Source organism: Diabrotica virgifera, chromosome 7 (assembly GCF_917563875.1).
Source record: "Diabrotica virgifera virgifera chromosome 7, PGI_DIABVI_V3a".
NCBI lineage: Eukaryota > Metazoa > Arthropoda > Insecta > Coleoptera > Chrysomelidae > Diabrotica > Diabrotica virgifera.
Window position 1 is genome coordinate 116830510 of NC_065449.1, and position 24887 is coordinate 116855396.

Consider the following 24887-nt stretch of genomic DNA (forward strand, 5'->3'; position numbering starts at 1 on the left):
GTAAATAAATCGTCAGTTTGTAAAAAAAATTTAACATCCCGTATCTCGAAAACGAAGCATTTGCGGACATATGTTTATAAATGAAACGGTCATTATTTTTCATGCAGAATTTCCCCTTAAAGTCTGTCGCACTTATTTTGAAACACCCTGTATTGATGAAGAACGTTGATAGTTGTTAAAATACCTAACTTTTTTATTATCCAACATAAGCGAATGAATCAAAAAGCAAAATGTTAAGAAAGCCTAAGGCTACAGTTGAGTTTCAATTTCAATATTTTATATACGCTAGAATATTCCACAGGGTGTTCCGAACTTTGAGGAAAAACATACAATCATTGTTACACCCGGTATAAAATAACACTTACCTCTTTAGCAATAATATTATTACAGCAATATTGTTGAAGAATAAGGCTATACGCTGTGAGCTCGTACGTAGAGGGGATATTTACAAATTCGCGAACGCCATTAGTGACAAATTTGTAAACGTTTACTGGAAATTTGACATAAATGTCAAAGTGATTAATTTAAAATTAAAATTAAAAACATTAATTATAAACAATATTAGTTGGTCAAAGCTGTGGTATATATTTTTACCTTAAATATACTTACGTTTTAAATACTGAATTTAAGTTTTTTTAATGTTCCGTAATATCTAATTATAAATAATCTATTATAATCTTAGCGCCATCTACACGATTATTGTCAAAGTATCCGAAGTAAGAAATTTATATTTTATCAATAGAACGTCAAAATTATTAGAAAAATCTTTAAAAAATCGATTACAATTTAATTACTTTTTTGCGTTGTAAATATTAAACGAAAACAATTAAATAATAAATTTAAAAATTACCGGTAAAAGTTGAATTAGTAACCGCTAGGAGCGACACCAGCGAAGCTCAGAGCCAATAACATATTAAAAAAATCACTTAAATCGGCCAACAGGTTTAGGAAATATGAGACTTCAAAAATGACCAAATTTTTAAGTGGGCCGATTTCTATCCACGTAAGTTTATAATCCGTGATCGGAGCAGTAGCCACATTCTGTCAATTGCTGTTGCGTGGAGTAAATTGCCGAACTAGTTCGTATGATTTAAATGAAGACGAACGGGTAAAGAGCCATGGACTGATCTGTACATACATACAATTTTCAATTATAATAAAATAAAAAAAGATACTTTTTGTATGCTGTATATTATATAATTATCAAACAAAAAAAAATAAAGATTTTACATTTGTTCATAACAACTATATACTTTGTTAACAAAATTATAATGTTTTGTTTCACTTCACTGTACAGAACAAGTGTTATTAGTATTTCTATCAAGTTACATATTATTAAAAAAACTTCCAAAAATTAAAAAAGAACTGTCGATGTATAAAGGGATAACAACTATATAAGACATAAAACATTATGCCGTTCTATAAGATTATACAATAGGATAAAACATACAATATTTAATTCTAGAGAGATACTTGTATAGGGTGTAACAATAAAACACTATTCTTCTATTATAAGACGTCTAATTAGGATAATTTCCTTACGGAAAATAACGAAACTAGCTTCATTTGTTGCTAATATTTTAACAAATGAAACACCCCATACTAAAGCAACAGTTTATCAGATTACTCCTGGTAAGCGAAAATCAAATAACTTTCTCGTTAACAACGTTTCCCAATATTCACTACATAGAGCTTCAAGTTCTTACAATTTTAACACGTTGACTGCATCGTTGTTTGTATTTTGTTTATGCAATTATACAAAACAAATTTTGAACTATTTGTTCGAAAATCGTAATGTATTGAGTTTTTAACCATTGATTTTTAATCGAATTGGCAAATAATGTACACATTCGGAGTAACCTATGTTACTCCATTGTTCAAAATAGTTTTATTTGTTTTTTTTACCTAACTTTGTGGAGTAAAACACAAGTAATAAAGTAAATTGTTAATATCATTAATTTTCCTTTATTATTAACGTTTTCATTTCAGAATAGGAAGCTTCCAAAGTACATATGTATGTGACAAACGACACGGAAATATGACATAGACATAGACAGTTGCCTTTTAGTAGCCGTCGGATGTGCAATATTGAAAGCGGATGATGTTCTGATAATATCTTGCTCGTCAAGTATTTATAGTTCCTGCATATTTATTAGATCTGCTCGAAACCTAACCTCTTTTTGACCACATGTCGCCTATCAGGTAGGTAAGCCTTAAATTTTTAATGTAACCTCTGATTCTAGGAGACGATATAGAACACATGAATATATTCACGTACATACATATATACTTGGGAATGGGTCGTAAACAATGAAGAAGAACCGGAAATAAATAGAAGACTTATGCTGGCAGGCAAACAAAGCCTATTTCGGGATGGGCCACATATTCAAATCGCCAGACGTACACCGGAAAACAAAACTCCGGGTCTAGAATACAATAATCAGGCCTATCGTAAGTTATTAGTTATGGGTGTGAAAGATGGGATGTGACACAGAAATCTGCCAACGCATTAGACGTTTTTGAAAGAAAAATATTACGTAGGATACCCAAGAAGTGAAAATAACTGGCGAATTAGGTATAATAAAGAAATGTACGAACAATATAGCGAACCAACACTAGCACAATACATTAAACTGCAGAGATTATGGTGGGCAGGGAACGCGGTCGGCATGCATGAGAAAGGAATCCCCATCAAATTGCTAAATGCAATAATGCAAGGAAAAAGACCTGTTGGAAGACTAAAAAAGAGGTGAAAATAGAAGTAGATGAGGATGCCAAACACCTACTAAAAAGGCGTTCATGGAAAAGAACAGCAGTAAATCGAAATGATTGGAGAAGCTTGCTGAATTAGGCCAAGGCCTGATTTGGGCTGTAGTACCATTGGTATGATGGATCTGATTCTATGTCCAAAGTGAAATATTTAGTGATTTTATTTTGGGAAATTTTTACCTTGTTTCTTCACATTTTCCAAATTTATACCTTGCTTCCAAAAAACCGTGTTTTTGGAAACCTGTTTTTAAGAACTCTTTTTGAAAGGTTTCTAGTACCGATTTTTATACACGATTCTATGTCCGTCCCACCTTGACTTTAGAGTATAGGGAACATAGGCAATGCAATCCTTATGAGAGTTTTTAGCCCGGTGATGCCGATTTTATAAAAACAATTTGTAATCGAACATTAGATAGATTAAATTAAAACTGTTTTAGAAAGGCAATCTACAATTTTAGGATTCATATGTGTAATAACTGTAGTATATCAAATAACCTTAAACGCATACGAATCTTAAAATTGTATATTGTCTTTCTAAAATAGTTTTAATTTAATACCTCTAATGTTCGATTACAAATTATTTTTGATAAAATCGGCATCACCGCGCTAAAAACTCTCATAAGGACTGCATTGCCTATGTTCCCTATACTGTAAAGTCAAGGTGGGACGAACATTAGAAACAAAGTAAGACACCTTTAAATATCATTCGAGATACATAAGGAAAACAGAGAGTTGTTTTCCCTTATGATATTATCCCCGTTGTCAAGTAAAACAGCAACAAGTATAAGGTAGATTCCAACTAATTTTCATGTTTTCAAAACAGCCTATTAGTGAAACTGCGATCAACATACATATTACAGTAGTCAGATAGTTATAATAGATTTGGTTTTAATAATCAATAATATATTATTTTTATTAAATAAAATTCTGGTGTACACTGAAAAGAGCCGTTCTAGCAACAGCATATATTTTTTTAACTAAGAATAAATATATTTTGATTCATACTGTTTTCTTGATACATATTATTTTTTATGTTATAGAATAAAATATCTATTTAACGTCTTTAAAATTATGTAGTACCTCGAAGATATATAACAACATTAATCAGAATGAAGTTTGGACATGCATGTTTCCCTCTACATCTAGCAAGAATTAAAGTTTTTGATTCAAATCTTTGTACTGAATGTCAGAAGGTGGGTGATTTGAATCACACTTTCTTTGAGTACACAAAATACATTCCATACACCTATAATTTAATCGAAGATTTAATAAAATGTAATGTTTTTCCACCTTTCAATGTATCCTATCTATTGTCTCTGAACAGCAAAAATATATATATATATATATATATATATATATATATATATATATATATATATATATATATATATGATTGTTTAATGAAATTTATCTCTGAAACTAAAATTAACCTCTAAATTTATTAATCCTGATAATTTGATATATTATGTACATATGAAAAAAGAAGAAGAAGAAGAAGAAGATAATGGAAAAATGTGGTGAGCAACTTGGACAGTCCATAGCCGCCAACTCCAGCTTTTGAACTGAGTAGAGAGCTGCGGAAGAGTTTGCTATCAAAGACCTCACTGCCTTCTTTATGTATGAATAGAAAACAAAGAAGTTGTGACTGGCTAATTGACATCCAAGTCTATGCCATAAAACGAAAAAAAAAACTTCTTATAAAAATAGCGTTCGACAAAAACACGATAAAATTTAGTAAAAACAAGTCTAGAATGACGCGAGTTAAAGTTGGAACTTTTTTTTTTCAAATACATTACGTTCTGTTGACTAAAGTTTTTGCTTTCTAAATATTGTTGTTTTCATCTTCTATCTGCAAATAATTTTACTGTTGATACAAGAAAAAAATGGTGCACGAGAAATTGGCACAAAAATAAAGGACACCGCACAAATCTTATGGAAAATATAATGTCACTCAAATTCAATAAAATTTATATGAATAGATTCGTTTCAAATTAACGGTTAATTCTTAGCATTGCGCCAACTCTTAATTATGATTAATTACGGCGCAAATTGCAATTAAAGTTTATCGAAATCACATTTTTAGAGTCTATAAAAGTGTCAGGTACAATCACTATTGCTCTGGGTGCTATTCAAAACAGCTTAAACTCCGCTGGGCCTATGCGGATTAGTGAAACTATTATAATACGATGCTTAATAGCCCGAGAAGATTTATGAAGTACCGATAATTTGGGTATTTTAAAATATTTTTTCTCTCTCTAACTTATGTAAATACCCATTTGATTTCAGATTTATTTATATCAATTTCTGCTCTTATTATTGAAAATTCAGAGTTGGCGCAATGATAAGAATTGACCGTTAATTTGAAACGAATCTATTCATATCAATTTTATTCAATTTGAGTGACATTATATTTTCCATAAGATGTGTGCGGTGTCCTTTGCTTACTTTCTATACCGTATTGGCAGTCAACGAATTAAAAAAAAAACAAACATATTTGAATTAAAAAAGTAAGGCACTAAAATAATGTTTGTGATTAAAATAATATATTCTCAGTTCATTCTAAAACTATTGTTCTACATAAAAACTATTTTTGGATATATCAATCGAACTAAAGTATTTTATGTCATTGTTAGCAGAAACTTTGGTACATCATGGACACAATCTTGGTAATTTGTTACAATCCCACCTTGGTGTGTAGACAAATACAATAATTTTCAAAAGATACATAAACATTAAAATTCAAAGTGTCTGACGTCATCTGTCATCGGCTTGTAATATAGGCATGCATTCCGTGTTAGACGGTTATTTTTTTATCACATGTTTTATTGTATTATTATTCAGTCAGTCCTAACGTCATCTGTCTACTAAATGACTACTTTTGATCAAATGTTATCAGCTGTCAATATAGACATGCATTCCGTGTTAAAAGGTTATTTTTGTATCACATGTTTGGTATTATTATTATTCAGTCGGTTTCTAACGTCATCTATCATCATCTGTAAATATGTCCATAAGGTATTCCGTTTTAAACGGCTACTTGTTATCAAATGTTTTTGATTACTTCTCGGTGTGTTTTATACCAAAAGTATCTTTACATATTTTTTCAAAAACTAATCATCATTTCGTCCTATAAGAGGTAAAACTCACTAAGTGCACTTTTTTGAAGATTTTGACATTTTCATCGATTTGAACTCAATACGGTACTGCCCAGCCCTGGAGAAGTCACGTGAGGCTCTAACTCTTCTAATTGCTGAGATAATTTATGGTACAATTCACTAAGTGCATTATTGTGAATTTCGGTTTCAGGGTAAAATTCATCAAAACTTATTATTGCACTTAGTGAATTTTCCTTATAATCTGGAATGCATTCGTTTGAATTTTGGTTTCAGGGTAAAACTCATTAAAACTTATTATTGCACTTAGTGAATTTTTCCTTACAATATGAAGTGCCGGATCGGTACTTTGTGATCTTTCAACAATAATTTACTTCTGTTTTTGATACCTAGAGGGAACTGTTTTGTAGAAACTTATTTAATTGTTTATTTACATTTTGTTCATTATCATTCATTACCATTACCAGATTCTCAGCTTTAGTTCCGTTAGAGGTTAGACAATCTGTTTTAGGTTTAACATTTTGTAATATTTTTTTGTTACTTATTTCTTTTATTTTGAATCATAACTTCAGTCATGATAGTTTATGGAGCCAAATTCATTAACTTATCAATATCCAATAATTGTGTTCAAGGAAAAATTCATCAAGTACAAAGTGTAGTTAGTGAGTTTTACCTCTAATAGGATATCAATATTGAAAAATTGTGTTCATGGAAAAACTCATCAATTACAAAAATTGATCTAATATTGATTATATCATAGTTCCTGTGACGAAACATGGCTTAAAATATTTGTTTTTATTTATTCTTTAAAGTTGCCTTTAAAAAATTCCAATATTCAAGTCAGGTGAATTTAAAAAACAATTTGTACCTTTAAATCGATTTTTCTCCACTTTCTAAAAAGTGTAGTTTTACCTCTAATAGGACGATTTGTTTAATTATTTGAACATGCCTGCTAAGCAACGTGAAATAAGTGACACACTTATGGTTTAGTCTCTATGGCGTGCACCAAATTGTGGAATTGCTCTTTCAATTTCAACAGACGAGATCAAAACTAGTTTTCCTGTAGACAACATTTTATAAAAAATAAGTAAAATAATGCTGGGAAGTGGTAATACTTTTATAAAATAAATTTGATAATAAATACTGATTTTAAGTCTATCGCCGATGTACCATGGTTAAGCTACGAACTGGAGGTTGTAAATTTGAATCTTGTATAAATGTAAAGAAACGAGAGCAGTACTTTTCGTGCCCAGTAGTCAAAACGTGGATTAAATCCAAATAATTTAAACAATGTATCAATTGTACAATCGTAGCTGCCATTTTAAGTCGTGTACCACTTCCCAAATTAAAATAGATTAAAAACAAAATTTTTCAAAGTTTTTGGGTATCTTAGATGTAATATTGTTACCGATACCCAGTTTTGAGCTTTGTTAGGTTTAGAGATTAGCTGAGGGTTCGTAAATAGTGCATTTTGATTTTTGCAAATCCACGCAAGTTTTGTTAATTCGTAACAATAAAGAGCTAAAAGAATTAAAGCTATTTTTAAAAACGTTTATGTCATAAATTAAAAATGTATATGTAGGATTTCAAAACTTGGCACATTAGTTCAACTCTACATCTAAATAGATACCTCAAACCTCTGAAACAACATTACAGTAATATCTTAAGTACTTCACTATAAAATGGAAAGAATCAATTATTGCTCATTTGATTGTATACGTAAACTTAGGCCTACCAGGCTTCAATTGTTATATAAATACTCCGTGCAACATTTTCTATATAGTTACATTTAATATAAGTGTAGAAATTTATCTAAGATGTAACGATTTGTAACGTATTAAATATATGTTTCTATTTAATGGGGTTTCTGTAGCTGTAGAAAAATGTATTTTTAATATGTTACTATGAATCGTCGAAATATTTGTGAATTCTTCAGATTTTAATGGTAAATTCGGTTTAAAATTTTTACGAAATTGGACAAAAACCATATTAATTAAGTGAAGATTCGGGTAGCATGTAGCATTACATCGTCTCAAGGTAACTTGGAATGTCTACTTGCGTATTTAAATTTTACACAGTGTTTAACTCCCATAAAATTCAGATTAAATAATATTATTCATTAACTAATTATAACAATTAAGTATTGTATATGACAAACTAAACAGACAGGTGAGAGATAGTTTAGTAACAATTGGCAACTGACGTCAGAGTTGCCATAATGAAAGTGAGAGGTGTCAACAATACTTTACTTCCAAATAGGTTAACTCTATTCGGTGTAGTTCTTGTGTATTAACCCGGGAGTAGTCGCGCTCACTTCTGTAACGTGAATAATGGCGTGTTAATTTCATCTCACAATACGAATTTAAATACGAATTTACAACAAATTTTTATTCTATAGTATTTTTATTTACTTGTTATGTTAGAAATATTATTTCTAACAATTATTAAAGCTAATTGGCTCTCCCCAAATCCATACATTACAAAAAAAAAGTACCTACGCATTACTACACCCTTCCTCGAGGCACTTATGAATTTTTTTCAAAATTACAAAAAATTTCATCAAATTATCGCGAAAAAGGATAAAATGTGAGATTCTATCTAACGGCGCGACTACTCGCGGGTTAACAGGAGTAAATAAAAATTGTTGTTTGAAAATATAAAGTCTCTCATATTTTCGAAATAACGGCTTCCTAAATTTGGCTATAGAACTACATCAAAAATGGGTATTGAAGGACGAAATATGTTGCAGTAAATAATTCTGCAGTGCAAGATGGAGAATAAGAGATTATCTGCATGACACATAAGATTATCTGCATTTTCTCCTGCGTCCTTAATAATTATTTGTCGAATGATGTTGAAAATAAATAAATATAATTTACAAAAATGGCGTCCGTATGTCTGCCTATCCGAAAAAAATTCAAATCTCAGAAAATATACTGCCAGTTTCAATCAACTTTGGGATATAAGTCGAATCATGCCAAAATTTATGGGTTTAAACTATGGTATACGACTATAAGCATAAGACTTACCAAAATTATAGAAATGAAGGAGGCTGGACTATATTGAAGAAGATTTTGAATTGCATAAGGCAGAAGGTACTAGGCGTGGGATTTCTCGATTCTGGTGGGTTATTTCACCTATTCAGCCTGTCCTGGGAGGGCCTACCAGACTGAACCCCAGTGTTCGTATACTGGGGTTAGTAAACAACTGCAGACGTCACATAATCACATATGATACTTTTAAATAAAAGGAAAATTGTTTCTAAGGATGATTAAAGTGTGTTAATGTGGCATAATATATGACATGGGATTAAAGTAACTTTTGTTTGATAATGTTTGACTCTGACAATTCCGTCTCGAAAAATCTTCAATTTACTGACGTAATTCATACGTTATGTTGGAATTAAACTGATCAAAAATTTGATATGTTTCTGAATTTATATCGTTACCGAAATTATTGTCTTCACATTTTCATAGACGTAAAAATAAAGCTTCATATTTTCTGTTTTTTTAGTTTAGACAAGTTTTTATTTTGAATTTACCATTTAAAATCTGTTACAGCCAGATTTGGAGGAAAGTATTAAAAATAATAAATAGCACAAGAGGAGCTGTCAACAGACGAACTTTTCATAGGTATATATGGTAGTTAATATAAACAAACACAATAAAACAAAATAGTTATTTAAAATTGATAAAAACGACGTAAAGTTAAAATGAAATTTCGACCATTTTCAGCTCAAGTATTCTTATTAGGTAGTAAGTACTTCACGGAAAACATTTAAAATTAAAATCTTAAGTACCATTTTATAATAGTAAGCAAAAAACGACCCTAACTGAATAGGGCCTTAAAATGTCGTTATGAATTTTTGGGTAGCAGCATAGTATTTTCTTCGTCTTTAGGGCTCACGATTTGGATATCATCTACGGGACTCGCCTTTATAGAGCCGTTTACGTCACGGGCGCTGACTCTGTGCGGAGGGCTGGTGTTGCTGTAGTGTGACGGAGTTTTGGGACTCGTCTGGCTAGAGAGGTTAGATAAGTTTTCTGGCTTGATTTCTTGGGATCTTCTTGAAGATTTCCGTTTCGGTGTCTGGGCACCGGCACTTATGCCATCATCTTCGTCCAATGAATGCAAAAGCTATAAAACAAAAAAAGATTAATAAGGAAAATTGATAAAATTATGGAAATTTATAAAAATACAGTAAAATTTATACACTATAGACACATATCGATGTTGGTATGCTTGATGAGAGGTACAACACACGGTCTCTGTCCTATTCTTTCATTTACAATTTATTATTTCTTCATACATAATCGTTTCTCTTCTACCATTAAGTGTCGAGGGAAGTGCCTCTAGCATTTATTGAATTTTCAATGTTTCTTGATATTTCTTTTCTGTTGTATTGCTACTTGTCAAGATTATCCCTTATTTTGCAATATCTCTGCTATGTCGCTGTTCTACTCTTATAGATTCCTATACCGTCGGTATTTTGGACTATAAGTCTTCCTTTGATTACCTTGAACGAAGCCAGAACAGAGGAAACAGATATAAGAATAGCCGAACCAATCAAATACGAAGTAAAAAGAGTTGTAAGCAAACTGAAAAACAATAAAAGTCCAGGCCAAAATAAAATAAGTGCAGAAATGCTGAAGCCATGGGGAAGAAAACTACAGGAAAAGGTGTATGATTATATTGAAGGAAGAAAAGATGCCTGAAGAGTGGACCAGAGCCTGGATAATTCCATTACATAAAAAAGGGGATGCAACGTTGGTGCAAAATTGGAGGGGTATTGCTCTGCTAGACATGCGCTAAAGATATTTGCTAGGATTGTGAGAGAAAGACTACATGTATACGCACAGAAACTAATAGGAGAATACCAAACAAGCTTTAGAAATAACAGATCGACGACAGAATAAATATTTAACATAAAAGAAATCAACAAAACTTGCTACGAACATAAAATGGTTTTTGTATAATATGAGCTATTCATAGGTTTTAAACAGACTTATGATAAAATTGATAAAAAAATGTACGAAGCACTGAGACAACTGAAAATCACCAGACACCAGAAAAACTAATCATGCTAATAAGAATGACCTAAAAATAAGACAAGTAACGAAATAGTGTGTAACAGTCACAAATCGGAAGGAGTTTGTAGTTAAAAAAGGACTTAGACACGGTGACCCTCTATCGACAGTGTTATTTGATCTGGTTTTGGTAATAATTGTAAGGAACAGCAGAATAAAAACGCAAAAAACGATCTACCGTAACGAGCATCAATGCATGGCCTACGCCGATGACCTTGATCTACTAGCAAAAACGGATAACGGATTAAAGAGAATCATGAGAAGATTAATGAACAAAAAAATTAGGCCTAGAAATAAATGAAGAAAAAATGAAATACATGGTGCTAGGAAACACAGAAAGAGAACCTGAAGATATTCCAAAGTTAACAGCGTGCGATGGAAAAGAGTATAAATTTAAAAGAGTAAAGAACTTTATCTACGTGTCATAATAGATGAAAAAGGAAACGAGCAAAATGAAACTAAAGCACATGATAGCAAAATAGAGCAAGAAATTGTGGCAAGCTGAAAATGGTGCAACGCGTACGTTTCGTAAACTGAGCTTAAGGCATGTCTTAAGCTTAAAATCGGTTGGTGCAACCATGCATAAATCATGTAAGCCGTAAGTTCTATACTTAAAACACTCTGTGTTTTAAAAAAATATCACGAAAAGTTACAGGCAGATATAGGACCTATGTAAATTATAGACTGGAAAAAGAAAGCGAAAAATAGGATACAGTGGAGAACCATAGTGCAGCAATTTTTACAAAGACATTAAATAAAATTAAAATTATATATACAAGAAATTAGTATAAATATACTGTGAAGTGTATTATGTAAAATTATAGAGTCCTAGGCCTATGGTTCATTCCACGAATATACGACTGTTTTGGATTATCGCGACAACGAATGTTTTAGTGTACAACATAAGAAGTACGAAAGTAAATGGCTGTAATAATTATTCCAATAAACAACAATGTAATTTGCAATTTACTTTCGTTCTTCATATTTTGCATAATAAAATATTGGTTGTCGGGATGTCGGATGCAAGGGCGGATCCAGGGAGTTTAAAAAAATATAAATTTAAATATTTGCAGTTCAAATGTTTTTAATTTCAAACACATGTACAAAACAGGGGATAAATATGTTTTCTGGACTAGAATTGAACAAAGACAGTAACAGAAGCTACAAGAATGACATTGGATGTTTTATAAATCAAAATGTTGATAATTTTACAAAGTGCCAATTGTTAGAACGACCTTGACAGCCATCAAAATGGTTTCAATTTCCATATTCTATACACACAAAGAATAAAAAAGAAATGAGCCGTTACTTGGGTCACTAGCACTTAGAACAAAGGAGTTGGTTAGTATTTTCGCACAGTCAAAAGGAATTGTTTTACAAGTATTGCGTTTAATTTTTCTAATGAAAAATATGGTCACAATAGAGGGATGGCAGCCCAAAGCCTTGTCATGAAACCGTTAATATCTTTCACCAAACTCATCAGCAAAGACGGAGCCATACAAACCCATGAAAAAACATCATACCACAAGGACTACGTTCAGCTTGAGCTGGATTTTCTACAAAGTTATCGCAACCCTCAAAAGTTAGTCATTAACCAGATAGACTCTTAGAGGTCTAAAGAGATACAAAAAAAAAATAAAGAAAGACTACGACCAATAGTAGGGTCTATTGTGTTCTTATCTTAGGTCGACCAAATATTCCTCTAAGAGACCATCGTGATGATGGCCTTCTGCTTCTGGACGAAGATGCTGGATCTAGCAATGAAGGGAATTGTTAAGGTTTAAAATCGCATCAGGAGATAAGACTCTTAAATAACACCTATCCACAGCATCTTCCCGAGCAACATACATTAGTAGCACCAGTCAAAATCAACTAATAGCATGTTGTGGTGAAGAAATAATTGAACAAATAATGAATCAGGTTCAAAGTGCAAATTATTACTCTGTCTGTCATATTTGACGAAACGACCGATGTATCCCACGTGGAACAGCTTTCTCTAAATTTGAGATACATACACAATAACAATATTCGTGAAGACTTTGTCAAGTTCATTGACGCTTATGAGAACCTAAAAATAATTAGTGAAAATCAAGAAAGAGGGAAAGAACAATGCCTGACAGGAGAAGCATTGGGAAAAATAGTATTAAACTTGTTGAAAGAACTGCACTTGGATCCGAAGAAATATGTAGGAATCGGTATGAATGTTGAATTTTAAGGCACTTCTTACACACGGTAAAAGAGTGTGAAAAGTGCCTTAAAACTCACCATTGTAACCCTAATTTTTAAAAACTACCCCCGTACCTCCGGTACCTCTCCCCAAAAAAAGTTCATGGCCCCTCCCGAAAATCGGTCCTGGATCCGCCCTTGGTCGGATGTCGGTTTCGCCATATAGCGTTATTATGGCATCCTGCCAGTCTATTTGCTTTTTGTACTTGATTTCTCACTTCTTTGTCCAAGTCTCCGTAACTTGACAATGTAATTCCAAGGTATTTTACTTCCATTACTTGTTCAATACTGATACCTTCAATTTCTATTTTACATCTGATTGGTTCTTTACTGATTACTATTGTTTTAGTTTTCTGAGATGAAATTGTCATATTGAATTATTTTCCTCTTATGTTAAATCTGTGGACTATTGTTAAAAATTATTAATATAGCGAAATGATTAATTGTAGTGTTAAATTGTTAAGTTTGTTTAGCATTAAATGGTTGACTTCAATTAGTGCGGTCGTAAATATTATTAAATTTATCTGACATGGCCCATTGTTAAGACCGGTCCGGAGCGATTATCAACCGAGGTAGAGTTTGTCTTTTGACAATTAACACTGACTAGACGGTACTCCTATAATAAAGCAAAGCATCCACAAAATTTACAATAATTACGACAAAAACAAAAAACGGATGTAAAATATATTGCTTTGCCTTATATACCCGAAATTAATGTTTTCAAATGAGTTTTAAGATAAATTAAATCTATTTTAATTGCTAAGATTATAGAAAAACGAACATTCAAACATATTTAAATTTTACCTGAAACCGGGCCTTTTATACTATTGAAGTACCAGTACAAGTATTGACCATTGAAGTCAACCATTTTTTACTGCTAAACAAACTTTACAGGGTTGGTCGAAACTCGGAATGAGTATATTCTTAGTTTTCTTAAACGGAACACTCTGTATTTTAGCATTTTAATGAAATGATATTTATGGCACTTTTTTATTTCTTATGCATTCATTACACCTAACTGCTTTAATTTGTGAGTTATTCGTGATTCTGTATTAATGTATTAATACTTTTATTGTAAGATGAAGTAGTTTTCAATCCTAATAGTAAAATTAATAATATTGAAAATATTAAAAACATTACTAAAAGATTTTTAAATTGAAAACTTATTGGTACACTTTCCTTGTGACACCTCCAAGGCTTCTACAATATGCAAGCACATATATGCTACAGTGAAGACAAAGGGAAGGAATTCTACGCTATGCAATTCACATCCCCCGTCTGCAGCTTGGTAAAGTTCCAACGGAAAATGCACCTGGTTACTCTATGGAGTAATACGACTATAAAATAAAAATGTATACCATTTTTATTCAGTTGCAATGCGAAGGCAAAACAATCTTACTTTTCAATTAGAATACGGAGCGCAGTCCAGTCCTCTGAATCGCGATTTTCGGCTCTTATTGGAGCCTCATCGGAGAGAACGTAGGCACTGTTCTCCATACTCTAATTGGCCAGCACCGAGAGCTTTTCGTGTGGCTGGTCACGGTATGGAGAAAAGTGCCTACGTTCTCTCCGATGAGGCTCCAATAAGAGCCGAAAATCGCGATTCAGAGGACTGGACTGCGCTCCGTATTCTAATTGAAAAGTAAGATTGTTTTGCCTTCGCATTGCAACTGAATAAAAATGGTATACATTTTTATTTTATAGTCGTATTACTCCGTAGAGTAACCAGGTGCATTTTCCGTTGGAACTTTACCAAGCTGCAGACGGGGGATGTGAATTGCATAGTGTAGAATTCCTGCCCTTTGTCTTCACTGCAGCATCCATGTGCTTGCATATTGTAGAAGCCTTGGAGTTGTCACCAGGAAAGTGTACCAATAAGTTTTCAATTTAAAAATCTTTTAGTAATGTTTTTAATATTTTCAATATTATTAATTTTGCTATTAGGATTGAAAACTACTTCATCTTTCAATTGCCAGATGACGCTAGTCACCTAATACTTTCACTTCGGTTGCAATGGGTGGGAAAAGCTCTCAGTGCTGGTCAATTAGGGTATGGAGAACAGTGCCTCTGCCTACGTTCTCTCCGATGAGGCTCCAATAAGAGCCGAAAATCGCGATTCAGAGGACTGGACGGCGCTCCGTATTCTAATTGAAAAGTAAGATTGTTTTGCCTTCGCATTGCAACTGAATAAAAATGGTATACATTTTTATTTTTTACTTTTATTATACTTACGTCTAATATAATAAAATTATGGTTTTAAAATGCGTACCAAAATTCTCAAAAATTCCATGTTCATCATGGTCATTTCACGGAAGAAGACGTGGAGGGATCATTATTTTCAAACGTCAAAATAAAATCGTCGCTAAAACTAGGATTATGAAGGATCTGGAAAGGATTTGTAACAGGATAAGGTTAATAGCAGTGCAATCATTCGTTTTAAATCAAGTGTTCTAAAAATTCAAAATTTTTATAGTTTATTTACAATTATTTCCGATTGATACTTCAATGTATTTTCCCAATTTTGGATATAGTCTAAATCTTTTTTTATTTTATAAAACAACTAAGCGGTACTTTTGACATTTACTATTAGTCACAAAAATTAGACTAATAGCGCGTTCAGACGGCATTCACGATACGATAATGTATTCGAAAAAAATATTATCGAACCAAATATTGTTAGCCCAGAGCGGTAGAGAGTTTGTAGCAATGGTGAATAACAGATGTCAATACGTTTATTACCATGTATTGGTATTTAAAACGCTGAAAACGACGTAATAGAAGGATTTGGAATATCTGAGAAATTGTACTAATCCAGGAGCTGAATAGCCTCCACATTCACATGGTTATGAAGTCCGTTTTCTAGCTTCTTTACAATTATTTAGGTACCCTTTTCAACTAAAATGTCTACCAATAGGAAGGACCAACACGTGAATTATTAAACACCACTAATAACCCTCTACATATTCAGAACCTTGGTCTCGAAGGTACAAATAGTTTTGACGATTGCCAACCTTCGGAGCGGAGACAAGAAGAAGCTCTCTTAACAAGAACACACATAAATATGTTGAGAAATTCATGGAATAACATGCATGTGATTGATAATTTTTGATTAACTTGAAAATTAAAGACTTAACTCCCATAAAAATTTGAAAAGCATTTTGAACAGATATTTTGGCCTAATAGTCCAGGGTAATAAGGTTTTTTCCATGACACTTGAACAGCCAGGGTACTGAAGCGTTTTTTCGAAAGGTAATACCTATAAGAGCAAATTGTAACTATTTCCTGCCTAGAATCTGGCGGCCATTTTATTTATAAACAATTATTAAGTGTCAAAAAATGGCATTTTTCACTTTTTTTCAAATCAATGGAAAACAGGGAAACTTATGGTTTTTTTAGTACAAATATCTTCGAGATTATGGAAAAAGCTTTAAAATGGCGTATTACAAAGTTTGATATACTCATTTATTGTTAATATAATTGCGAAAAAAGGTCGGAATTGCAAAAAAAAATATTTTCGCAATAACTGTTGTAAAAATTAGTGTACAGCTTTGAAATTTTTGTCGAATAAGGGTTCTTTGGTGCTTAATATGTGATAAAAATTTCAAAGCGATTCATTTAATTGTTTAAATTTTATTCAAATTGTTTATCCCAGAGAGCATTTTTTTGCAATAACAAAGTCAGAAGAAAATGACGTTAAAACCATTCCACAGGTGTCAAATGAAAGAGCATGAGCTATATTTTCAACTTGGTTTAAAAAAAGTGAATAAAAAATGCATTTATTAGTACAGTAAAACCTCGATATAACGGACCTCTATTTAACGGACTTCGGATATAACGGACAAACAATACGGTCAAATGTAAAATTTTTTAAAACTTCCTGTTAATATTATACATACTTAACGCTGCCCATACCAAGATACATTGCATAACAACGGGGTTCCCGTGGATCCCAAACGCTATATTTTACAAAGAAAGTCAATAAACTTTCTATTATAGCATAATGAGGACACATTTCTGAATAGTCTGATTTATTTTAAACCTATTTTTATATAACGGACTTTCGGCTTTAACGGACACCCCGTCCCCCCAATTAGTCCATTATATCGAGGTTTTACTGTAATAAATAATTATGCAAAAGTATCGTAAACCTTTCCTTATAAACTTTTTATTTTGTTATAATATAAGAAATTATACTTATTTATTACAATTTTTTATCAATTATGATATAGATAACATTACTTGGTAGTTGTGCACTTAAAACAGGGTAAGAAAGTTAATTTTATTGGAAAAAGTTATTCAAAAAGTTTATAAAGAAAAATTGACGATACTTTTGCATAATTATTTATTACTAATAAATGCATTTTCTATTCACTTTTTTAAACCATGTTGAAAATGTAGCTCATGCTCTTTCATTTGACACCAGTGGAATAGTTCTAAGGTCATTTTTTTCTGACTTAGGTTATTGCAAAAAAAATGCTCTCTGGGATAAACAATTTGAATAAAATTTAAACAATTGAATGGATCGCTTTAAAATTTTTATCACATATTAAGCACCAAAGAACACTCATTTGACAAAAATTTCAAAGCCGTACACTAATTTTTAAAACAGTTATTGAAAAAATATTTTTTTTTTGCAATTCCGACCTTTTTCGCAATTATATTAACAATAAATGAGTATACAGGGTGTCCCGGAAAATAAAGCGTTCCTTAAAGGTATAGGTAGAGAACACCATATAGGACAAAAAACTCTTATAACATTTTTTTTTAAATGCAACCGTTTGACCAAAAAATTAAAATACATTTTGGTAATTAAAATGTGGCAACTATGTGAGGTACGAAAATTTAAACGTAGACAGTCCCATGTGTAGTAAACAGATAGTTTGGAAGAATCCTGTTTAGTGTCAATGCCGAAAATGTTTTCAAATCGTGAGTGCATTACCTATTATGTTATTATATTGATTACTTATGGCAGATCACTAAATGGAGAGGCATACTATAATTATTATTTCTTTAAAAATGTTTGCCTGTATTTATCGTGGTATGAATACGTGTGTTCTTGAAAGTGGGTTACTTTACAGGTATAATAATTATTTTCAAGTAAGTACAACTTAATTATTTTAGTTCACAAATAAACAAATTACTGGTACATTATCTGATGTATTTAATTTCCACTGTAAACTCCAATAGCCCTCGCCATTCAACGCATTTAAAGCTTACTAAATAAATAATACTAGTGCAGTTAAAAGGATGTGATTTTATGTTAAAAGACGTATAATTTGTTTAAAATTACGGAATAGGTATTTCAAGACATTTAACAAAAAATAATATTAGTAAACAAATAGTAAGTACATAAGTATGTACATACTGTTAGGTTGGATTATTTTAAATACGGAAATCACAAACGACTTCTATTTATCTGTTATTATTCCGTAGCGCGTACGATGTTGCCAGGTGATCTAAATTTCTGAACATTAAAATACAGGTATATGGAAAAAAATGTAATCTTTTTTTTTTGGAAACGGTTAACTTTAGAAAAAAATGGTACAGGACTTTTTTGTTCTAAATTGTATATTCTATCCATACTTTAAAGGAACGCACTATTTTTCGGGACACCCTGTATCAAACTTTGTAATACGTCATTTTAAAGCTTTTTCCATAATCTCGAAGATATTTGTACTAAAAAAATCATAAGTTTCACTGTTTTCCGTTGATTTGAAAAAAAAAGGGGAAATGCCATTTTTTGACAGTTAATTGTTTATAAATAAAAATGGCCGCCAGATCCTACGCAGGAAATAGTTATAATTTGTTCCTATAGGTATTACCTGTCGAAAAAACGCTTCAGTACCCTGACTGCTGAAGTGTCACGAACAGGGTATATTTTTGTCGTATTACCCTGGCCATAATGAAATATTCAAACACAAATATCGCATATTGCATATTTTGAAAGTAACATGTGAAATGAAATTTTTTGTCTTGCCCCCAGTGTCACAGGATTTCTTTTCCGAATGCGATGTTTTAAAATGTCATATAAATGGTATAATCAGATTTAAATTTGATATGGGCTGTATGGTGGCCAATATAATTTTTAAATTGAATTTCATCAAGGTAAGTATTCACTATTCTACCGACATGAAGACCTACGTTATGGTGCATTAACACGAATTTGTTATCCAATATGGCTGGCAAATGACAAAACATGATCTTCTAAAGTGTTTTTAATGCACCTACATATCATCTGTTATTCACAAAATCACCTTCACAAGTTCGATATCTCCTTTCGAAGAAATACCACTCCATAGCACTATGCCGCCACCACCAAAATTAACGCTCTGTATGAGGTTACATCTGGCATACCGTTCATCATATGGAAGCAATATTGACAAAACTTGGTCTATAGAAGAGTTGGAGAACAGTATGTCAGTTGTAACCTCATGCAGGGCGTTAGTTTTGGTGGTGGCGGCATAGTACTACGGGGCGGTATTGCTTTGAAAGGATATACCGAACACGTGGAGGTAATTAGGCGAATGCCAACTGACATGTACATTGAAAACATTTTAATGTTGTTCTGAAGCTATTTCCTTGTGGCATTTTTATAATTAACTATTTAGATGGGAAATAAGCCACAAATAAATTGAAAAAAATAATTTTATTAACGTTTCGACGCCCAAATCGGGTGTCGTTGTCAAAATACAAAATACATACTACTAAATTAAACAAAAATGTTGTTGCTTAGTAAAAAATTCTTCTAATAATTTATTTAATCTGACTCATTTATATATCGGCAATTCAGACATATATTATACATTTTAAAGTAGAAGACTTTAAAATGATATTGCCAATATTTATGAGTTGCATATATGAAAACATTTTAGATCATGTTTTGCCATTTGCAAGCCTCATTGGATATGACATATTGGTGCTAATGCACGTCTTTATGTCACTAGAGTAATGAATACTTACCTTGATGAGATTAAATTTAAAAATTATATTGGCCAGCATGTAGCCCAGATCAGATTTAAATCCGATTATAGCATTTTTATGTGACACTTTAAAACGTCGCATTCGGAAAATAAATCCTATTCCTATGATACTGGGGGGCTAAAGAAGGCAGCACAAAAAATTTCATTTCACATGCACATGCAATATTTTTGTCCGCGAGTACTTTGCATGAACTTTAATATTAATTTTTTTTTGTACCTCAATGTAAAACTTCAAAAAGTATTGAAATAAACTTACTTTATCGACTTCTTCGTCAAATTGTTGTTGTGTTTGATGCTCTCCTTTCTTGGAACGCTCCATAAGACTAGCTCTTTTGGCTGCTAGATATAAACTTCTTTTGATTTTTAAGTAAAGCACTTCTGTACTAGCACGTACTGAATAGTCGGGAATGAATGTATGTCGTAGAAGTGAATCGATATTCAGCGATTCCAAACTGCCCATAGTGGATGCAGCCACTGAAGGGGATTCTAAAATAGACAAAACGAAGTTAAGCATCAAATACATAAAATCTGTTTACAACTGACCAATAAAACAATATTCCTTTATTTCAATAGTACGTACCGGGTGTCCCAATAAGAATGGCTCTCGGCCATATCTCAGGAACCGTTTATAGTAGAGCTTTGAAATAAACAATTTTATAACAAAAGTTGCCTTAAGAAAAGCCTGGAAATTATTTTCATAATTGTGGGTCCACCGCTAGAGGGCGTAATTGAATATCAAAAATAAAAAAATCTAAATTTTACAAAATTTTCCTAATGAAGGGGCACTGGAAATTCGATTATTGTATTCTTCATCAAATTCTGCGCATATTTGATTTAACAAGTTTAACTCTACCTTTGCAAATAAGAGGTGGGGGTGAGTGGGAACCTTGTTATGAAAAAATGGCTGTAAGTCCGGTTCTGCTAAATCAAATTTTGAAAACTGGGTCTTGTTGAAGACAGATCTTTTTCTTCAATGTAAGCGTGATAATTTTGAACCATCCTAATAAATAATAAGCCAGCTGGGAGGCGTTATTTAATTTTTTTCAGAAATCTAGTTTTCTTTGGAAAATATTAAATACAAGTATGCATTTTTAATCATACTTTATAAAATTAGATAAAATTAGCAATAGAATAGCGAAAACCGCATGTCGATACCTTTTTTCTATCTCAAGATATCTCGAGAAACGTGTAAATTTTATACATAACTGTTACTATCACCGGTAAACTAAGTTAATGAAAAGTAATATGCTGTGGAAAAAAACAAAATAACATTTTCCAGATGTCAACGTATAAAAATATAATTAATTAAAACAATAATATAAAGATTAACAATACTATTACAATTAAATATAACACAGAACAAAAAGAACTACTTAGTGACGACCTAAAAATTCAAATTGTTGCCCACCATACACTACTCTAGAATACATTATCCAGAGAATACTAAACGCCATTCAAAGCATATCGAGAGCAGAAATTGAGACTGCTGTTTAATCTACTCTTGAAAGAGTAAATGTTTGCAACGAAAATGATGGGCAAAAGTTTGAACGTTTATGTCATCACTAAATAGTTGTTTTTATTTCTTTGTAATAGGGCTTTTCAACGCTTCTCATTTGTTTCGAGCCTCTGTCATATGCCGTATAATCCGTGTATAATATTAATATACGAGATATGAACGAGGCTCGAAACAAATGAGAAGCGTTGAAAAGACCTAATATACGTTGTCAGATGGAAAATGTTTCTTTGTTGTTTCCATAGCACACTACTTTTAATGAATTTCGTTTACCGGTGACAGTAACAGTTATGTTTTTAAATTTACACGTTTTGTAAGATATCTCGAGATAGAAAAAAGGTGTTAACATGCGGTTTTCGCTATTCTGTTGCTAATTTTATCTAATTTTGTAATATGGTATTAAAAATGCATGTTTGTATTTAATATTTTCCAAGGAACACTAGATTCCTGAAAAAAATTAAATAACGCCTTCTAGCTGGTATATTACTCAGTAAGTTGGTTCGAAATCATAACTTTTACATTGACGAAAAAGATCTGTCTTCAACAAGACCAAGTTTGCAAAATTTGATTAAGCAGAACCGGACTCACAGCCAGTTTTTCATAACAAGGTTCCCACTCACCCCCACCTCTTATTTCCAAAGGTAGACCTAAACTTGTCAAATCAAATATGCGTAGAATTTTATGAAGAATACGACGATCGGATTTCCAGTGCCCCTTCATTAGGAAAATTTTGTAAAATTTAGATTTTTTAATTTTTGATATTCAATTACGCCCTCTAGCGGTGGTCCCACAATTACGAAAATAATTTCCAGGCTTTTCCTGAGGCAACTTTTGTTATAAAATTTTTTATTTCAAAGCTCTACTATAAACGGTTCCTGAGATATGGCCGAGAGCCATTCTTATTGGGACACCCGGTACATAATCTTTACAGCAAATGTACTTGGATAAAATATGTACTTACCAATACCAACAGTTTGTACTAAAGCCTGGGTACCGAAATATGTGAACGGTCCTCCTTCAAACATAAGACTTTCTTTACCAACAGTAACTTCCACGCGACCTTCTAGGATGATAACAAAGAAATCAACCGATTTTCCTTGGGAGTAAATGATGTTAGCAGGATCCGTGCGCCATTCCTTGTTCTTTTTGATGTGTACTGCAATGTCCTGTTTGAGAAGACGACGTAAGATTGTCTCAGATATCACATTTGGATGGAAGGGTTCCACACCTAAAACAAGACGGATGGGTTAGAGCAAATTAAGAGTACAGGGGAAAAACAAGGAATGTCACATTTTAAACATAATGAGATAATCACCAATAAAGGTTTAATTCTTATGATATCTAAAGACTACTTAGGAGATTCTTAGCAGAATTCTAGCAATTATTAGTCTATAATCTTAATATAATATTAATCTATATTAACTTAATAATGCAACAAAAAACTGCGAACATTCCTTATTTTTGTCCAGTGGCGTGCGGACAATCCTGGTCCTTCGCCTGGATACAAATTCTTAAAAAATTTATATAGACTGAAATTTCTGGTTATTGTTCTGAATCGATAGTCTAGTCGATAGTACTCAGTTTTTGCTACCACATGGCGAGAAAATCCAAAATTCATGAAAAAGTGGCATTCCTTGTTTTTCCCCTGTACTCTTCAAATAATGAAATAGGTATTTAAAGTTAATTTTGATGATCTGATACAGTGTCATTTATATACTCTTTACTTCTTAATTATTATATTGGCACTTAATGACGAAATTATTTCGCTGTACAATCTGCAGGTCGTTAAAATTGGCTTAACGTAATTTATAGTCTATTTGATATTTCCCATCAAAACTAGTTAATTATAGTCTATTATAAAATGGCATCTCAATAAATGGCCGAAAAATAAACAATGTACTTTGGCTATAGCTATAGCAAATACACAAATCTTGATTGAGGATAGCTATCACAAAAATCATCCACATATAACCAAAATTAGTAAGTTTTATATGTTATAACATAAATGGAGAGAAGCTCAGTCATTTGATATTCGCAGATGACATCGTCCTTATAGCCGATCGTATGGTTGATGCAATAATAATGTTGAACAAATTATATCACGATTCTTTAGAGGTCGGACTACAGATTAACATCAACAAGACGCAAATAATGACTAATCTGGTGCTAATTCGTAATATTGTTGTTGATGGAATGGATATTGAGCAGACTGCATCTTACAATTACTTGGGACATGAAATTCAGTTGGGAAGAGATACAAAGACGTGCGAGCTCCCACGTCGCACAGGATTAGCCTGGGTGGCGTTTGGTAAACTTAACTATGTATTTATCGGACTTGCCCATATGCCTCAAAAGGAAAATCTTTAACCAGTGTGTGTTGCCTGTACTCACTTATGGAGCCAAAACATTAACACTAACAAAAAAGGTAGTGAACAAGATTCGCGTAACTCAGAGTGCTAGAGACGGCCGTAGAACAAAAACAAGCGTCGAAAAAATCGCGTGGCTAAAGTGGAATTGGACATGACACGTCGCCAGATTGTGAGACAACCGACGGAAAAAAAGGTATTGTCGAGTGGAGCCCACGAGAAGAAGCACTACGGAGCAGAGGACGCCCACCAACCAGATAGGCCGATGACCAGAAGCATGTTATCGGTAACTGGATGCAAGCCGCACAACACAGAGACAGATGGAAAGAGCTGAAGGAGACCTACATCCAGCAGTGGACGCGTACGGGTTGATGATGATATGTTGTAAATTTATTCTTGTATCTGGAATCATTGATCACAAACACAGTGACTCTCCAGAATGAGATAAAACGTAGATGAGATCTAGCCAAGATCGCTATCGAAAAGATAACCAAAATATGAAAAGACCCCAATATTTCAAAATCCTAATAATGAGAATGTCGAAGATAGCGACGAATTTGCAATGGTTATAGCATAGCCAACCTTCATTAGTGGGGTCGGTACGTCGAGTGTCGACACTAGAAGAAGAAAAATGAGATTAGTCAACTAATTAATATTACCATTAAATACTACATGTGGATTAAGGTATAGTATTTTTACTACAAAAACGTTATTACGTAGGTCAAAATTTTTGACGTAAGAGAACTGTCAAAACATTAGAATGTGCCTTTTCATTATTGCCATGTTTATTTTAAGCATGGCAATAATGAAAAGTCACATTCTAATGTTTTGAC

The 24887-nt window shown here is 32.3% G+C and overlaps 1 protein-coding gene across 1 annotated transcript in view; it reads right to left on the reverse strand.

The window, feature by feature from the left end:
• Positions 1-1172: 1172 nt before the first annotated feature.
• LOC114326773 (unextended protein) overlaps positions 1173-24887 on the reverse strand; it is a 366939-nt gene continuing 343224 nt past the window's right edge. Inside the window, exons 9-11 of the mRNA XM_028275204.2 lie at positions 22650-22916; positions 20432-20661; positions 1173-10019 (exon numbers count right to left, since the gene is read on the reverse strand). Of these exons, the coding sequence (XP_028131005.1) occupies positions 9738-10019; positions 20432-20661; positions 22650-22916 (779 nt within the window). The 3' untranslated portion in view covers positions 1173-9737. The remainder of the gene's footprint in view (positions 10020-20431; positions 20662-22649; positions 22917-24887) is intronic.